Raw genomic sequence first — 19949 nt, forward strand, 5'->3', positions numbered from 1 at the left:
TAGCACTGGGATGGGTTTTAAAATGGAAGGTTGTATCATTAGCCAATTAACACCACAAAAAGGCTGCATTGCAAACCACCCTAAAACTCAGTTACTTAAAACAAATTGTTTAATCCCATTTTTATGTGAGTTAGATAAGGCGACTCAGCTTTAAGCTCAGGAAGGTCAGTTTAACTGAAGGTTTGCAGGGCAGCTAGTTCAGCTTTGATTCATTTTTCTCCTCATTTGGGGACCATCCAGGAAAAGTTCTTCTTGTGGCAGTGGCAAAAGAGCAACGAGGCAAGCTCTATGCTGCAAACACGTTTCAAGTCTTTGTTTTCCTTTTGTCTGCTAACACACCATTGACTAAAGAAAGCCTCATGGCCAAAGTCATGGTCAGAGAGTGGGAAAGAATATTCGACCCACTCTAGGAGGAAGCAGAGAATGAATATTTGCTAAACATTACAGTGTTCATTGAAAATCTTTGAGGAGAATGGTTGGTATGCTTGAGAAGGAGCCAGAGGCCAGTGTGCTTGACATAGACAGACAGAAGGGAAGAACGTTAGGGTATGACAGTAGAGAGGGAAACAGAGGCCCACTCGAGATGATCCAGACCACAGACAGAAATTTATTCTAAGCATAGTAGGAAACATTTATAGGATTTTAAGCAGAGGGTAACGAGAATATGTTTACATTAAGAAAAGAGAGAGAGAGAGAGAAAACAAATTTCTGGCTACTGTGTGGCGACTTCATTGAAATAGATCAAGGCTGTCGGTGAGAACACTATCCTAGTGGCTCTTTTGGCAACTCAGGGGAGCACTGATGGCTTACACCTACATGTGACAATGGAGTGAGGAAAAGCAGTTGGATTTGGAATACATACTGGTGGTGGACCTACACCTCAGGGGGTTTTGATAGCTTGGAAATGATAGGGAGTGAGAAAAAATTATAAATAGCTTCTAGTTTTTGATGTGTGCAACCTAGTGAATGATGCTTCCAACAACCGAAATGGAGAACACTAGAGAAGAAGGATATTTTCGGAAAGGTGTTCGGAGGAATCAAAACTTGTTTTTGGAGGTAGGTTTGCTTAATGGTCTTCTAAATAGGGCTGCTGAGGATGTGACAGAGTATATGATTTGGGTAGTCAGGGATGCAATTTGGGAGGTTGTTAGGGAATAGATAGAGTTCAAAGCAGTGAGACTCTTATCAGGATCACTCGGGAAAGATTCTAATTTGAAAAAATAGGACCAAGGAGTACTAATAACATAAACCATCATGTTCCAAATTCAGCATCTATTACCTTCTTAAGGTAAAGAAAGAAAAGTGTTTCAGTAAATCTGCTCTTAGCAAATGGTAGCTCTAGTGCATCTGTTCTGTTTTGGGTATTACAGGTGCTACAGAAATTTTCTCAGATTTTGTAACATTTGAAAAAAAAGGTAAAATTTTTCTTTGAATAAAAATCCGTCCTAGTTTTTACTCTGGATTACATTCTAATTTTAAAACTAAGAAAAGCAAAAGAAGAAAGTTGCTAGGGACATTATTTTTTTTTCTGTAATGCTCTCATTTTGATCTTACTCTAAATGTAAATTTATAAGACAATTATTTGAGCATTACACATGGGGTGTAGTGATTTTGTGAGCATCTCAATATTTTCTTTGATATGAGAAGATTATAAGTATGATCAATAGTAACTACAATGTGGAGCATCCTTAGTTAAATATGGCAGCTCATTAACGTGTGGATTGTAGGCAAAGCTTGTGTTATAATTGGAGTTTAAGTTGCAAAATACGCTTGACTCCAAAATCCATCATCAGTTTTTCCAAGTTAATTACCTATAAAGATGCAAGAGTGGAGATAGGAAGAGCCAAAGGGAAATGAGCTTGGAATTTACAGAGATTATGGGCAAGGCATGGTTACACGTAGATGAAGAAATTGGGCATTTGGTTTACATTTACCTAAGTCTCCAATGTCTGGGTCACATGCATTTCATGTGTAAGATAGTATATGTGGGTGTGGGTGTGTATGTGCACATAACTGTATGTCTGGAAAATGGATTTTAATTGAATGGAAAAATCAATTGAGTTTACAAAGAGATTGACATCATTGTTTGTTCAGATGAATCAGAGTTACAGTTCCAACCAGAGGCTCATTTAGAGGAATGGAGTAAGCCCACAACTTATCGTAAGTAGTCAGCTGATGAGTGCACATGATCCCAGGGTGTTCTTCATAAATAATTTTTGAAAGTTGACTTTCCCATCTGGAGGGTGGAGGGGGGGGAAGAATGACTAGAGAAAAAGTTGAGAAAACTGACTTAGTTGAAGGCTCACATCAAATATTAAGACTAGTGACAATAAAGGAGTTTTAAATTGAAATTAAAGTAGAGATGTGGCTGAAAGAGATGGTACAAATGGAAACATGGAAAATATGTGAGAAATTTAAAATAATTACTATTTCAGTTCAATTTAGTAAATATATGTTGAATAGACTGTAGCCTTGCAAGAATACAATGATGAATACGATCCTATCCTTCTAGAAGTTTATAGTCATAGAGGAGGAAAAATAATTTTCCCTCTACACTTCTAGGTTCTTGGCTAAGAAACCCTGTAATAAAAGACAGATTAACAGGAGAAAAAACAAACAGAAGTTTAATAACATGTCTACCTCCTGTAAACATGGGAGATATCCATGGGAGATAACTCACCCAAATGGCCAACCCACCACCTTAAATACCATCTCCAGCTAAAGACATAAGACAATGCTGAGGCGGATGAGGGAGTCAGTTATGGAAGACTACCAAGAAAAGCACCATAAACAAGTGTAAGGCAGCTGTGCAGATTTAAGTCCTTCTCCACTGATAAGAGTTTCTAGAGAGTTTGTCATCTTTCTCTCTCTGGTACAGAGGGGGAGGCACCCTTACAAATGGAGATTTTCCTTATTAACACAAATATCTCTTACAAAAAGGTAACTTCTACATGTTTTTCAGAGCTTCTGTGTCTGCTGTTTCTTAAAAATAACCATTTCAAGAGACTCAATATGCCAAAGGGACATGTTCTGGGGTGGCAAATTCTCTCCTCCTTCATGGTTTGTCACAAAGAGATGAGCATTTAGTAGAAACTGGGGAGAGTAGTAGATGAAACTACTGTCAGAATTCAAACTCGGAAAGGTTTACTTTTATAAGGCCATAAAATACAGTCTTTTAAAAAATGAGAGATAGTGTCAGAAATGACAACACGGAGGTCAAAGGGAAGATGGGAGGCAGATTCCAGATGGTAGAAACACCACAGGGAAAGTTTTAGGTATTAAGGTATTAAAATCCTAGTGAGCTCAGGAAGCTGTTGATGAGGATGACAAAGCCTCCACAATTACAGGAAGAAATCATCTGGAACAGAAGAACTCATCAAGTTGTTTCTGAGCCTTCCCATCTCCAAATAAAATAAGTCTGTTCCAGACCACTCTTTCCAAATGCCAATGTTTCAGCCATTTCTGTGGATGATTTTAAGTAATTACCTAATAACAATCTGACTTAATTCGCACTAGAAGCTCTGAAATCTACACAGGTAGGGATGTTGTGATCTACAGGTACCCAGATAAACTTACTTAGATGTGTAAATATACAAACCCCTTTAGAGTTAGCTACTTGTGGTGACCTCAAACTGGAAGGCCAACACATCAAGACTATCAAAGGGTGATGTTCAAACTCCATAAGTTATTTTAAGAGCTAAATAAATGTTAGTGGGATTTTGGGCAGAAAGCCTTCAAGTTAGAAACAATTAGGGCACCTAGGTGGCTCCGTCAGTTAAGTGTCCATCTCTTGATATTGGCCTAGTTCATGAACTCACCATGAGACCATGGTGAGATGGAACCCTGTGTTGGGGTCTGTGCTGACAGTGCAGAGCCTGCTTGGGACTTTCTCTCTCTGTGCCCTTCCCCTGCTCTCTCTCTCTCACTCTCTCTCAAAATAAATAAATAAACTCTAAAAAATAAAGTAAAATAGTTTACCCATTTTTATAGGCAAACACCTCAAATCCTGCTTTAAAAGCATCACTTGGGTACTTTCTAGAATATTTTTTAAAGGCAAATATCTACACATAGCCTATTCTCTTAAAACAAATCATTTAATTGGCTTTTCTATTGCTTGAAGTCACCAGAGCTAAAAAAAAAAAAAAAAAAAGGAAGGGGGGAGTTAACAGATTTTTTAAAAGATACAAAATAGAGAAAATAGAGATCAGATAAAGTTTATCTATATCATAATTTTACCACAAAAATTTACTTATCTTTTTTTCTTTTAGAAGAAAAATAGTTTCTAGCATCTATTTGATTTTGGATCATTTGACATTAGTAAACACATTTTCCCTCAATTCTTTCAGATTTATTATATATTTAAAACAATTCTCACATTTACAGCTATATTCAAGTGATATTTTGTCAACATTCACTTGAGCTTTATTTATTAATCACATGAGGACAATAGGAATCGCACTTCCTTCTTACGAGTAGGCTGCTATCACACATTTTTTAAAGATTATTCTTTGTATTGGCAATCCAAAAGCAGATAAAACAACTAATTTAACTATCACGCAAAGAATAATAATATAAAGTTCCTTTATTGTTTTTTATCAAAGTGGCTTTAAAAGATTCTATCACTAAGATAATGAGAAGAAAGTATATATAATCCTCAGAATTCTAATTAAGTGTAAATAAAAAAACCTTTTAAATTTCTGTTGCGCCCTCTTGTGGTAGAAAGCAAATGTTTAGAAGTATACATTTCACATTTCTTTGCCAATTAATTACCCTTCATTGAAATTTTTTCAAGTGAGTCATGTTCAATATTGTGTTTTATGTTAAGTTCATAAAACAAATTAAAAGTAATAGAAATATCACCTATTGTTAAATTCCTGAACATTAAATTATATGAATGATTCCTTGCTATTTTAAATAATTTCTAAATGTTTGGAATTTACCCTTTTTCTTAAGTTTAAGGTAAAATAGAGAAGTTACTATCATAGAATATACCATAAAATATAAATCAACTCTCTACAGAGAATAATCCAGATTTTTTTGTCTATCATTTTACATGATTGATATATTTAAAAAGTGAACAAGTCTCAGACACTTTTACCTTCAAATATCCACATTCCTAACAGTGTCCCATTTTCAGATCATTCCATGTATCTTGAAATAATGCAAGAAGAAAGCTTCACTTCAAAAAAGCAATTATTTTCCTGAGAACCTAGGAAATGAGCATCATTGTGGCTTACAAAGTAAGATGTGAAGACACTGTCTCAGAAATCTGACTTTGGTAGATGGTGGTTATTTAGGATTGTTTCCTTTCCAAAAGTACAATTTATAACAGGGAAAAAAATTATGCAATGGTGAAAAACAGTGAGAAGGGGTTATAAGAAGGTTAGGATATAGCATCCAATGAATCCAAAAGGGGCAGAGCAATGCAGACAGAAAAATGAGTAAAGTATCAGAAAACATCAATCAGTGATATAATAATATGCATTTCCACCTATTAACAGACAAATAATTTACAGTTGGATTTCATAGACATGACATTGTTTTTCTAAGATGTTTAACCAAAAGTCAACATACACAATTCATTCTCCCAGTTACTTAAAATAAAAACTTACAATGTGTTAGGAAATAATGTCCTATTCCTTAGAGCTACTAGTTTGTTTTTTTTTTTTAATGTTTATTTTTATTTTTGACAGAGAGAGAGACAGAGCATGAACCAGAGAGGGGCAGAGAGAGGGGGAGACACAGAATCCAAAGCAGGCTCGAGGCTCCGAGCTGTCAGCACAGAGCCTGACGCGGGGCTTGAACTCACAAGCCGTGAGATCATGACCTGAGCCAGAGTTGGACACTCAACTGACTGAGCCACCCAGGCGCCCCTAGTTTTTCTTTTTTAATTGTAGTTTTTCTTAATCCCTATATCTTAACTGATTCTCTGATCATCTTCCAGTTTCTCCCTTTTTCTAGCATTCATTATCTAAAACCTATATTAGTCCCTAAATCACAAAACATTTGCTCACAAGTGTGGGTTACCAGAAAAGAACCCCAACTCCTTAAGCACTTCCAAGCCTTAAAAATCACTGATTTCATGCATTTATCCTGGAGATTGTATTTATATTAGAAATATCAGATCCCATGCTTCACAAAATCAAGATAACAACTTCTTGGAGTCAGGAATGAGAGGAAATGGGGCAAAAGAGATCCTGTAAGTTTTTTCCAGTATGCTCTATATGGAATTGCTTTAGAATGACTCCTGTGCGTCAGAAATCCGGAGCAATTAGGGAAGATGTCACTTTCATTTGAAGTTCAGAAGTGGGGGAGGAGAGTGGGGGGACAAAGGAAAAGGGGAGGAGGAAGTGGAGAGAGGAGAGGAGGGGTAGAGACGAAGGAGGGCACATCCTGAAAAGATAATCCCTGTACTATCATGACATCATCCTTCTACATGTATATATAGGGAATGGCCAAAGCATCTCTCATAGTTCACTTTCAAAGTCAGCTGAAGGCAGAGGAAGAGCTAGAGAAAGCCCCTTTCAGAGCATCTGTGACGTTTATGGACTTGGCTTGCTAGAATGCTCAAGATGATGGCAGCAATGAAAATCCAGCTGGTATGCATGATACTTCTGGCTCTCAGCTCCTGGAGTCTGTGCTCAGGTAAGCACAGCTGCATTTCACAATTCCCTGAAGTGATTTCTTTTTTTCTTTTTTTTACACTGTGCTGCTACTTATGTTAATGCAGCCAGGAAGAAGAGCTTCTTCTTTATTCTGTATTTGCTTTTTAGTGATAGAAACTGAATATATTCATTCTGTCTTTATGATTACAAAAACTGAAAGATTTCATTTCTCTTTTTAAATCTGCAAGGTAATAAAAAGATTTCAATGAAACCCTCATGCTCTCCCTTTGGAATGTGACCACCAGAGTAGGGAAAAAAAAATATGTAGAACTTAAATTAGGCTGGTTACTATCTGATGAGAAGTACAGAGGCAGTGCCTGTCAAAGTGCAAAACCATAGTTAGAATCCATTCCATTCAAAATGCTTTTTTCTCATCCTCAGTCATCTCTTAGGAAGCAGTGGCTTCTCCCTCCCCAAAATTATTTTCTGAATGGTGTGTATATGTTAAGATACAAACAAAGTGAAAACTGATGTTTAATGAGTAAATGAATGAACCATTATTTATAGAAAATTATTTCTAAAAAACATAAATATTCTAAGTACCTTTTGAAAATACACTGTATATAGTCTATGTGACAAATAAGCATCTTATTAATTTAATTTTCTGCATGCTGTTTAAGTTGATATAAAATGTAATTGGAAAATTGGCATGTTTACATTAATAAAAATTATTTACCTATAGATTGTTTTGCATGTGATAATTGAGAGACCATGTACTGCTCAATATCTATCAATAATTTACCTTGAAAATAAGATTTAAACTTAAAACAGTAACATGAAATGTTGCAATATGTTCCAATTAATGTTTGAAAAATAATTGAATGATCACACCAAAGTGGAAAAAAAAGCATAGGGAATAAATGCAGTAAAATCATTTAACCTGTTTTATACTTTCATATTTTATAAATATGACATGAAATGTTTAATTCAAACTCCTGCTGATTTTATTTAAATTATGAAATTACATCTAGCAGAAGATATAAATGTTATTTCGAAAAGTCTTTAATTTCTTTTGATCGCTAGAAAAGATCTTGAACTGACTTTGCAAAAATTTCCATGATATAAATAGCAAATTTTCTACAATTATGATTTTAGTTATTATAGGAGGTTAAAGGTATAGTGAGAATGTATGAGAAAAACTGGGTTATTGATTAAACACTGTGTTCACTCAGTCTTAGAACTTCCTGATGCAATAAGCCAAAATTTGTAGGGAATTTGGTGTACATTTCTCATAAATGGCTAAAGGGATTTGTCATTCCTTTGAAAAACAGATTTGGCCTTGAACAAAGAGGAGAAAAAGATCTCTGGTATAATTTAATTCCTAGATGCAATGTAAGAAGTGGTTCCTCTAAGTGTGACACTTCTTTTTAATAAAAGTGTGTAGTGCAAGGAAGATAGTCATTGTAACCCCTGCTTTGTTTGATGACAGATCAGTGAGTATGAATTAAGTCATCTTGCTATGGTGTTCTATAACTTTATTTCTATTGCTTATATATAGTACTCTCTAAAGTTTTCCTCTCTGCAATATATTCATCAGTGGAAACTGGAATGGATATCCTAAAAAACGTCAGAAGTCCATTTTCAGCACAACTACACATGTACTGAAGGACAGCTCCACTTTTGCTTAACCAATTTGCTTAATAGCCTGTGATTAAATAGCTAACTACATATTTCTGAATTCTTATTTAAAGTAGAAAAACGTATCTTTCAAAGTATATTTTGTAAAACAGCATCTCATGTTGACTAAATCTCAGTATCTTTCTTATTCTAAAAGCATCAGTAAACAATTCCTTTTGGTTTGTCTTGAAAAAGTCTGTTGCACACACCTTTTCATTATAGTGTGTTTAAAATATCAATATGCATATAGTCTATATATGTAAACTATTGCTGGCAAAAATTAACCAGCATTTTTGATGAAATCTCTATTATATGATATAATCAGCTTTTTTTTTAAAATACTGAGATTCAGTGATTAAACAACTTCAATACATCAATAGTTCTCTTGGCATATAATCAAGTGTTTATCTTCTTATAAGTGCTTCTATTATTCTAGCTGCCGGTTAGCCCAGAATAAAACCATAATTATTTTTTGAATATTATTTTAAGGATAATAAATACATAGGAAAACAATAAGCCTCTAAGACTAGTTTTTTGAGATTAATCTAAAGTCTGTAGGTTACAATATAATTATCTATGATTATATAGTAAACATGTGGTTTTCATTTTACTCAGATTCAGAAGAGGAAATGAAAGCATTAGAAGCAGATTTATTGACCAATATGCATACATCAAAGGTAACTTTTTTTTCTTTAACCAAGGATTGAAAAACCTGTAAGCTCTTATTATAAACATGGTGTCCTTTTCCTATAGTTAATAACTTCCTATCAAGACTAAAAAGTTCATAGACAGGCATTTACTTTTTCAGAAAATTTTCCTAGAGTTCAAAAGAGTTAAGGGTGTTGATGTGACAGGGACAGAAATTATAGTGACTATCAATCAGTATATTGCAACTTTAATTAAGTTGTCACATATTGTTTATGTGGAATTGAAAATGTATTTAAAGGAATCCTGTTTCCATTCCTATCACATCGTGTATGGCAAAGGGTATGCCTCAAGTTAAGTATATACATGAAAGCTAAGTGACATTTTAGCCTTTTTTGTTATATTGGCAAGAGTAAAATGGAGTTCTAAATCAAAAATGAAAGTTCATGACAATTCATGAAAGAAATGTGGTAGAGCCTAAAGATCAATAGACTGGCAAACAGAAGCTTGGAGATCTGATCCTGCAACTGTGACTTATGAACCATCTGATCTTAAATAAGGGGGTTAGTTAACATCGCTTGCCTTTGCTTCCTTATTTTTAAGGGTTGGAGTTTATGAACTCACATTTACATCAAATCCGTGCCTAGATTCACATTCTCCCTATAACAGAAGTGTCATCTACACCTGCTCATTGCTGTTACTGAACCAACTGAGACTTTGTATATTGGGCCCTTTTATTCCTCTCTTGGGGTCTTGAAAACAAGGTGCCTAGATCCCAATCTGTACTTAGGAATAAAACACAATTACAATATACGTGATTACCATGCTACCACACGGTGCTGATTTCCCCAGAGTGAGTCAATTAGTGGGTATCTAAAGGCAGAAATAGAGAACCGGGTTCTCAACCAAAAGATGTTTCTCAAAGAAAAATAAATTTTGAATTGAGGCAGACCCCTGGTTCAATCACTGTTATAGCCCTAGGATATTAAGGCAGAGCATTCAACAGATGTTATGGTAAGAAAGTAAGTGCTCAGACGTTCTAATTTCTGAAGCAATACCCCAACTCAGGTCTTGTACTTCAGATTTCTCTTCCTTAACTGAGTGAGCACATTCCAGGTACAACAATCCCTATTATATTTGTAGAATTATGTGGGTATAAGGGGAAATAGTATTTGGGAGCGTGGGGGTATTATTATCTGAAATCTAACAAAGATACATTGTCAGCTATGATCCTTAAAAGACATTCGGGGAAAATTTAAGTGCATATATTTTCACCATTGCCCAGATCTACAAAAGCTGAATGGACTGACACCAAATATTTTCTTAATTTGGTAGCTTTCATATCAGGAATGATCAGATTTAGTTTAGTCATTAAACCTCAATAACCAAATAATAACCTTAAGACAATGGATCCTTTGTTGAATACTCAGTCAGAAGAACAATGGTGACAATGATATCACCCCAAAAATAGGAAGACAAGTGAAGTCAATCGTCTATGTTTAAAAATGGGGAAGGTTAGGAAACGACTTAATTTCACAGTAGAGATGTTACCTCCGTAATTCTAAATTTACACAGACACATCAAAATCCTAAATAATCCCCGAAAGCTAGTATAGTTTCAAGAGTGCTAGCTACCTTGTGAAAATGTGAAAGTAGAGTTGTGATTCCTTCCCTAAAGTTGCAAGGGGAAAACAATCCCAATTTATGGAGTGGGTTAGTTTTTCTTTTAAAAAGAAATACATAAATGGGACGCCTGGGTGGCTCAGTCGGTTGAGCATCCTACTTCTGCTCAGGTCATGATCCCGCGGTTTGTGAGTTCCAGCCGAGCCCGCTTTGAGTTCTGTGTCTCCCTCTCTCTCTGCTCCTCCCCTGCTCATGCTCTGTCTCTCTCTCTCCTTCAAAAATAAAAATAATAATGATAATAATTAAAAAATAAATACATAAAAATACAGGCATAATAAATTTTTTCTCTTTTATTTAATCTTGGAATATGTCTCTAAACAGATCATGGAATGAAAATTGAATCCCATTGCCTCCTTTCAATTGAAATAAGCAAAATACAGTCTATAATGAGAAAGCACCAAGAAGCATAATTATTTCAATTTTGCTGTTAGGATGGGAACAAAAAGCTCATTCCTTATGTTTTACAGAACTACTATCATTTCTTTCTCCTTGACTCAATTGATTTTTGGTGTGTGTAGCATTCTATGCAAATGAAACCCCAAACTTATGAGCATTTTAACTAAACTACTACATTTAAAAATTTAAGAGAATAATAATTGATATTGGTAGAACTAACTCCATTATGAACAGCTTCAGAAAGCTTCAGGTTTCTTCCTTCCATTTTAAAAATAAAGTATGTGAAGAATTTCACTTGTGAAGTAAAGCTATTTAGACATTAAAATATTAATGTGAAAATTTGCTTAAGCAACAGAAGGTTGAGAGAGAGCCCAAAGCTTAAAAAGTGGAAGATATTTTTTTTTTCTCACAATACGGTTCTCTTTATTACCAGTGCTAGTACTTTCCTATTGTTCTATTCAGAAAGACAACCTGGTACTGGATGTTTTCTTCAGGATCTCAAAAAGCTGCTATAATGTTGTAATTTTCTATGATCAAATTTAATGCCTTGTATACAGTAGGAGTTTAATAAATATTTTTGAACTAACAGTGGGAATCTAATATCCATTATTAACCGTCACATTTTGTATTCAACTATAAAACTTCAGAGCTTCACCACAGATGACTTTAATTATTTTCAATTCTGTGAAATGCTTGAATTCACAATTTGCTGGACTACCTGAGTTCAGTGTATTACAGGGGATAAATCTGCGTCTTATGGATTAGCTCCTATTTAATTAAGGTAACAAAAATTTGACCAGAATCTTATTTAGTATTAAAGAGTTAAAATCAAGTAATGGTAAGTAACAACCACAAATATTCTCATTTTCCTTATCTTGAAAAGAAGGGATGATATTCTAAATTTCTTATCTATAGGCTTAGGTCTATTATAAACATTTGTATAAAATAATGTAATAAGTAAGAATGTTTATTGTTAAAGAAAAATTATTCATGACACTAGCTAAACATAATAGGGAAGACTTTATTCAAGAGGAATTACTGAAATAGGAGTTTTGCAGAGACTGGGCTCAACTCCAAATACAACAATGGCAAGTGTGCCTTTATAGCCAAGAAACAGAGTGGGGGTCAGTAGATGGAATAAGAGGAAACATTAAGGCTAGAAGGAGTCTTGCTAGAAGACACAAGATTGTGATATTAGGGCCAGAAATTTCATCAAGTATCTGATATTTGGTCAGATATCTAGGGTGATCAGATACCATGGGTGAGGCATTTGCAGTAAACAGGCTCAGCAAGATTCTTGCTAACATTGGGCTAAGTGGATTAAGGACTGAGCCTGAGGTTGGGACCTAGTCAAGAAGTGGACTTAGAAGACCCTGATTCTAGGAAAGAGAGTCTTTACCATTTTTCTGAATGAAATGGTTAAGACCTTACAGAAAATGTTCTCAAATACATGATGTCTATCTACTTACACATTCTTCAGTCAGTCATACTTTCTCAGCTGTGCTTTTAATGTGACTTTAAATAATCGTATTATTGAGTCATGTAGTGACTGTTTTAACTAGCAGAAAGAAATGAGATGATTAATTCAGTTTCCTCAGAAAGAAATAAAGAAAGAAGAAAGAAAGAAAGAAAGAAAGAAAGAAAGAAAGAAAGAAGGAAAAGAAAGAATCAGATAACATTAGTCCTGCCTGACTGGACTTTATGAATAAAGCTTTCTGTGGTCAAATTAGTTTGGGAAACTCTTGACACTGTATTGACTCCATTAGAAAGTTACAATGAATATTTGCAAGTAAAAGGCTCTGAGGATACCTACGTTCAAGGAATCTTTACATTTCCTTTAAATTCAAGTTTTCCAATTTACTTGACAGTGGAACTCTTTTAAAAACAGTGAGTGCAGAACTAGTGTTCTAAGAAGTACACTTTAGAAAGCCCTCCATTAGGGGCTCAGTCAAGCATGGGACTCCGGCTCAGGTCATGATCTCATGGTTTCTCGCTGTCAGCTCAGAGCCTGGAGCCTGCTACAGATTCTGTGTCTCCCTCTCTGTCTGCCCCTCCCCTGTGCTCACTCTGTCTCTCTCAAAAATAAACATTTAAAAAATAAAAAGAAGAAGAAAATGTAAAATTAAGGTATTCCATTAATTGGTATGATATAAGGCATTGCTGCCAGATAATGGAGCATGTTGTCTCTAAGTTTCCCATATCAGAAAAGTTTAAGCAATGGCTGGAAAATCATATTCAAGGAGCATAGTTGAAAGTATTTCCAAACTGGTTAAAACCATTGTATATTACATTATTATATATCATAATAATATTTTCAAGTAAATATCTTTATACTCATATATTTGCATGTTCTTAGGATAAAAGCTTAATCAAAGGGTGTGCATGTTTTCAATTTTAATGCAGTACATCCTTCAAAAAGTTATAACAATCTACACCCAGATCAACAAATATTTAAAAAGGAAGTGTCTGTTTCTCCATGTCCCTATAACTACACTAACAAATGTACCTAGCCTTTGAAAGTCTTCTGAGCTGATGGTGGCCAAGTTCTTTCCACATATTTCTTCCTTGATGAGTGATCTGTGACTTGTTTACTTATATCACTTATCCAAGGTTTAAAATTTTTATTTTTATTATTTTTTTTTAATTTGTGGATTCAACAGTTTCTTTTTGAAGAGCTCTACCTGTGTTAAGGATATTAATATTTGTGGCAGCTTTTACCGTATAGCTAGCTTCTGGTGTTAGTTCAGGCTGTTAATTTTCCAGAGATGTTTTACACATTTATGTGTTTAAAGTTATCCTTTTCTTTGTGGATCATGGTTTGGATATTTGCTTAATAATCTAGGTTTATAGAGTAAATTCTGTATAATTTACACATTATTTTATTTTTACTCATATTTAACCCATCTGCATATTGTTAGACTACTATATGTCAATAAAGTTATAAGTAGATGTAAGTCCAGGTTTCCTGATAGCCTACTGTCCCAAGGATTTCAAATGCAAACTTTGCTGTATGCTATAAACTCATTTGTACTTGGACTAATTTTGGGGATATTATATTTTCTTCTGTTGGGTTTAATGTTTACTCTTGTTTTATTAATTCTCTCCTTTGATTACTGAGTCTTTAAAATAAATTCCACTAACTGGTAGAGTAAGTTCCCCCTCATTACATTTTTATTTTTCCAAATCTTCTTGCTTATGCTCACACATTCATACTTCCAAATTAACATTATAATTACTTTGCCAAATCCCTACCGCCAAATTCCAGTCTTCCCATATTTTCCAAATTGGAACTTTGATTTGCAATTGCATTACAGTTGGGGAATAATTCAGAGAGAGTTGACATATGATATTATTGTTATTGAATCTTCCCATCGTGGTTGTGTGGTCATTCACGTACGTGTGTGTGTGTGTGTGTGTGTGTGTCTTTAAGAAAAATGTATGCTTTCCTTCATCTATGCCCTTTGCAATTTTTGTTATTTTTTCTTATTTCACATTTAGTTTCTCCTAAGTCCTTATGTTTCCTTGTTTGTTACTATTGGCACACAGGAAAATTATTGATTAAAATAGTGGTTTCAGACCCTATCCTATTAGAAAAAAATAGTAATTCTAGAAAATATTATTATTTGAAAATAAATAAATTGATCAGCTGTGTTGCTGTTTATGAGAATTATCAATGTATGGAATAGATTAGTGATCCTGCATTATTGTAATTGTGCAAATCTATTTAATATCATCATAGTCCATGCTCCATTAGACACTAAACTCTGGTAAATTTGTTATTTTTAAAATTTTATCTGTGATGCATACATATATATTTATACATTTACACTCACTATTATTTCAAAATTTTTGCTTTGCTTATGTATGTGTGCCTGTGTATAACTGTATTACATTTTAAAAAATAGAATGTATGAGGAATTGGCACTAATCAATTCTGCGATATAAAGTTACTAAACTAATAACAGTGTGTTTATTAGGCTGGAGTAACAATGAGGCCCTAAAATGTAATGGCTTCGCACAATGGAAATTCATTTCTTATCCATATGACACAAGATTTAATTACCTACTTTTTAAAATTTTAAGTACCTGTTTTTCTTCTGTATTTCAGACCAATAAAGCAGGTGTTTCTTCTTGGAAAATGACCCTTCTAAATGTTTGCAGTTTTGTAAATAACCTGAACAGCCAAGCTGAGGAAACAGGGGAGCTTCAAGAAGACGAGCTTATTACAAGAAGGAAATTTCCCACTGCCTTAGACGGCTTTAGCTTGGAAGCGATGTTGACAATATACCAGCTCCAAAAAATCTGCCACAGCAGGGCCTTTCAACACTGGGAGGTAAAGCAAAAACAAAATATGAATATAATTATCGTTATACTAGTTAGCTCTCATTTGTACTGATTTTTTTTCACTGCGATCATTATCATAACAGGAAGACTTACAAATATTAAAGAAGAATAAACCATGTGTTGAGGTTAACATTCCTTCAGATCTTCAAAGTGTCCTTCAAATATTTGGAGTTTGGCAAAATATTATTACTTCAGTCTTAAAAGGGGGGGAGTAATATCCTAAGGCAGATTTGATCCACATGCTTTTATTGTGCTTAAACGAATGGCATACTCAGGCAATTTGTGGCGGTGGTGTGCCTACAAAATTTAAGGACTCAAAATGTGTTCTTAGAAACACGAAGTCATGTGTATTATCTATAAACAAACACAAAACATAAAACACAAAGTTTCGATTTGTATTTGAATATATTAAGCAGATAAAACTGGAAAAATCCATGTATGTATATATTCCTATTTCAGTTGAATACATGGATTTCAGGCATCTTTAGCCTCTAAATTAGGTCCACTAACAGCCAAGACAGCCAAATCCATTATACACAACTACACTTAAGTAGTGGATGAGTCAGTTGTATTTAAGGCCATACTAGTGATTTATTGCCTTTGGTTTTAGAATACGTGTTACTTTGAAGGAGGGAAAGAGAAATGAAATGCTTAATTTTTTTATTTATTTTTAAATGTTTATTTATTTTTGAGAGAGAGAGACACAGAGTGGGGGAGGGTCAGAGAGAGAGGGAGACAGAATCTTTAAGGGGGCTCCAGGCTCTGAGCTGTCAGGATAGAGCCCTACGCCGGATTCAAACTCATGAAGGGTGAGATCAGACGTGAGTCAAAGTTGGACGTCCAACCAACTGAGCCACCCAGGTGCCGCAGAAATGAAAATGCTTTAAAGAAAAAAAAAATTCCCAACAAAGGTGGGGAGGCACCTGGGTGGCTCAGGTGCTTGAGCCTCCGACTCTTGATTTTGGTTCATGTTTTGTGAGTTCTGAGTTTGAGCCCCATATTGGGCTCTGTGCTGATAACCCAGAGCCTGCTTGAGATTCTCTCTCTCTGCCTCTTCTTTTATCCTCGCTCTCTCTCTTGAATAAACATTTAAATAGGTAAGTAAAAAAATAAATTTCCCAACAAGGAAACCATTTCTCTCATATTAATCTCTAAGAGAGATTTGCTTCATCTTTTATATTTTGGGTTAACACCAACATTGGGACTCTGAGGGTGTCTTTGCTGCTAATATAACAATCCTTATATACGACTATCACAAAAATACCTTGTGGAAAAGAAGAAATGCAAGACAGAACTTCTAGTGTTTATTCTAACTTGCAGACAAAAAGATGTTTTCTAGATGAAAGACCGAAAAACCTAGGTTTAATTTTACTACTCATCTCTTAATTCTAATTCCAGCTAAATAACTTAGTCTTCAAAATATTGTTTAAGTCAATAAAACTTGAAAAATGCTAATTTTAACATAAGGAAGTGTCAATTGTGTGCTATTTATCCAGGGATTAAAAACAACAACAACTCAATAACTATTATACACACAAATCAGGTGCTCATAAGATTAGAACTTTTGCTATTTTATTTTTATTTATTTATTATTTATTTATTTATTTTTGGGACAGAGAGAGACAGAGCATGAACGGGGGAGGGGCAGAGAGAGACGGAGACACAGAATCGGAAACAGGCTCCAGGCTCTGAGCCACCAGCCCAGAGCCTGACGCGGGGCTCGAACTCACGGACTGCGAGATCGTGACCTGGCTGAAGTCGGACGCTTAACCGACTGCGCCACCCAGGCGCCCCTAAGTTTTGCTATTTTAAATGTTATTGAGTGATTTAAAACAAAAACTATAATATCATTTAGAACATACTACAAATTATAGATTATGTTCACAGACAAACATGCAATTAAGAAATTAGGTTGTCTAACAGTAGTTCGTTTTCCTTCTCTGAAACTGAATAGCTGTGGGTTGAAATAAAGTACTTGGTGATAGGATTCAGTTCATATGCATTAAAATTAAAAACTTAACCTCCTGTTAGTTTTTCTTATAATGACCCTAAAGTTTAGAGGATAATCACAAGTACAAATACAATTTTTATCTTGAACATTTTTTTTAAATTTCACATAAATTATGTGCAAAATTCTGGGAAGAGTTCGAAATATTTTCTGCTAGCTGAAATTTGTGAATCGCAACTATACCAGAAAGAAGTATTCAGAACTAATGTTAGAATGTGGCATATTTAATGAGATTTTGGTAAGATTCTACATGGAGATGAACTCCCTAACGTTACTGAATCTGAATTTGCTTCTAATTATTAAGCACCACAATCTAAAGAGACCTTTACTGTTTCACATGTGTTAATTTCTACAACAACTAAGCTAAGCACAGCAAACAATCCTCTCTCTGAGACTGAGAAATGGACCTTTGGAATGGTTTTCAAGACAAGTCAGTAATTAACTTCAAGAAATATAAAATCCTATTGCCTTTTAAGGCCAAACATGACTTACTGAATTCAAAACTCTATGTGTGTTGTGATTTATGATATATTTTCATAACATTTTAGTCTCTCTATCATAAATTAAAGCCTGAAACATAGTCGAAGATGTACTAGTTATGTTGCTTCAGTTGGAGGTATCAGTGTATGGCCTTGACTAGAGAATCAGAAAAACCACGTTCTCATCCCGTCTCAGTTGATAGTCATCTGTCCTTGGACAAAACATTTAATTGTCTTAAACCTCATATATCTTATCCATGTATGTCTTACTGTCTGAAGAGCAAATGAGATGAAATATAGCAAAATACCCTGAAAGACATGCCACATGTAAGTTTGATTCATATTCTGCCTCTCTTGCAGTTGATTCAGGAGGATGTTCTTGATGCTGGAAATGACAAAAATGAAAAGGAAGAGGTTATAAAGAGAAAAATCCCTTACATTCTGAAACGTCAGCTATATGAGAATAAACCTAGAAGACCCTACATACTCAAAAGAGGTTCTTACTACTACTGAGACGATAAATATTTTATTTATATGTGATTGTGTTTTATAATCCTTCACTTAAATATCAAGTTATACTTGTGTGGTAATGTGACAGTACACAACTATTGTGTCTCTTCTTACAATCGTGGTTTATTGGATGTGATTTTTCTGCATTAATATAAATTGGACTAAATGTTTTAGAATAAATCTAGATCTTGAGCATGATAATGTGTTGTGTATAATTGGAGTAGATATTAATTAAGTCACATAAAGAATGTGTTGTAATTTTGCAAAGCACTTAGTGGTTTGTTTAAACAGTCAAAATGTTGGACATTTTTTAAAAAAAATTAACATTTATTCATTATTTTGATAGAGACAGAGTGTGAGCGGGGAAGGGGTAGAGAGAGAGGGAGACACAGAACCTGAAGCAGGCTCCAGGCTCTGGACTGACAGCACAGAGCCCGACGTGGGGCTCAAACTCACACACCGTCAGATCATGACCTGAGCCAAAGTCGGACGCTTAACTGACTGAGCCACCCAGTCGCCCCAAAATGTTCAACATTTTAAACCAAATTATGAAGGATTATAATGGAGTCCTATGGCAAAGTCTAACCTATACAGCATAAACCCAAAACAAAGTAATAGTACTTCTTTTATTATTTGTTTTATATATATATATATAAATATAACATATATATTTATTTATATATATATAAAACATATATATATAAATATATATATATTTATATATATATAAAAATACATATATAAATATATATTAAATATATATATATTTAATTGAGAGAACTACATGTTCTTTTCAAGACTCACATAACTCTCTCAGATATGGGGAAGGTAATAGTGATAAAATAGGATCATCTTAAAAGGATGATTAATGAACTATTGTCAATTATGCCTATCTTAATGAATGATCTTCAGCTGAATTTGTCTTTCTGTTAACAAAACTTAATGGCTAGGAAAAAGCAGTGATCCATCAGAACCACGTTTCTCCGAAAATGCACTTCCATTAGAAGAGTTACCTTTACTGACTTCCCCCACACACACTTTGATACAGTAAATGATAACTTTAGTTTTCAATTCATTGAGGAATTTGTGTGACTATTGTTTTTTTCCAAGTAGAAAACATGTTTGAGCCAGAAGGAATACTTGAAATAATTCCTCATAAATTTCATTTAAGACCATACTTACGGACTCATACGCCCTCACGGTCTATACATTCTGCCAATAGCTGTGGGTTTTTAGGTTCTCACTCTTGTAAGTGTCTTGAAAGTCCTCTCCTCACAGGTCTGCAACCTAGTTCATAGTCATCCAAGAGGAAAAATATCAGGATTTAAGTTGTGGAATGAAGGAGGCTTCAGAACTTCATGTACCTTTGATAAGATTGCCTAGGCTAAACCCTCACTCAGTAGGATACAGCAACAGCCCGAGTCTCTGAGTTTTTCTGGTAAAACCATGACTTCTAATGACTGCTAGCCAACCATCTTTCACCATCTTATCAGCTTCAACATTAAAAAGTACCAAAGACACTGATCCTAAGATAAAATTTACTTCCCAGTAATTAAGAGTACTACTCTGGGGGAGCCTGGGTGGCTCAGTGTGTTAAGCATCT

At 34.5% G+C, this 19949-nt stretch overlaps 1 protein-coding gene across 1 annotated transcript; it reads left to right on the forward strand.

The window, feature by feature from the left end:
• The first annotated feature begins 6459 nt into the window (after nt 1–6459).
• NTS (neurotensin) lies at nt 6460–18547 on the forward strand. Its single transcript, XM_015074103.3, has 4 exons — nt 6460–6645; nt 8898–8959; nt 15114–15338; nt 18197–18547. The coding sequence occupies exons 1-4, from the start codon at nt 6564–6566 to the stop codon at nt 18347–18349; spliced, it is 522 nt and encodes a 173-aa protein (XP_014929589.1). The 5' UTR covers nt 6460–6563; the 3' UTR covers nt 18350–18547.
• The last annotated feature ends 1402 nt before the right edge of the window (nt 18548–19949 follow it).

The sequence above is a fragment of the Acinonyx jubatus genome, chromosome B4, assembly GCF_027475565.1.
Source record: "Acinonyx jubatus isolate Ajub_Pintada_27869175 chromosome B4, VMU_Ajub_asm_v1.0, whole genome shotgun sequence".
NCBI lineage: Eukaryota > Metazoa > Chordata > Mammalia > Carnivora > Felidae > Acinonyx > Acinonyx jubatus.

What these genes read in the sequence shown, in the direction of transcription:
- NTS (XM_015074103.3), top strand. Translation starts at nt 6,564, where the DNA reads ATGCTCAAGATGATGGCAGCAATGAAAATCCAGCTGGTATGCATGATA. An exon ending in CCAATATGCATACATCAAAG is followed by an intron (nt 8,960 to 15,113) that starts GTAACTTTTTTT and finishes TCTGTATTTCAG; the next exon opens with ACCAATAAAGCAGGTGTTTC. An exon ending in GGGCCTTTCAACACTGGGAG is followed by an intron (nt 15,339 to 18,196) that starts GTAAAGCAAAAA and finishes CCTCTCTTGCAG; the next exon opens with TTGATTCAGGAGGATGTTCT.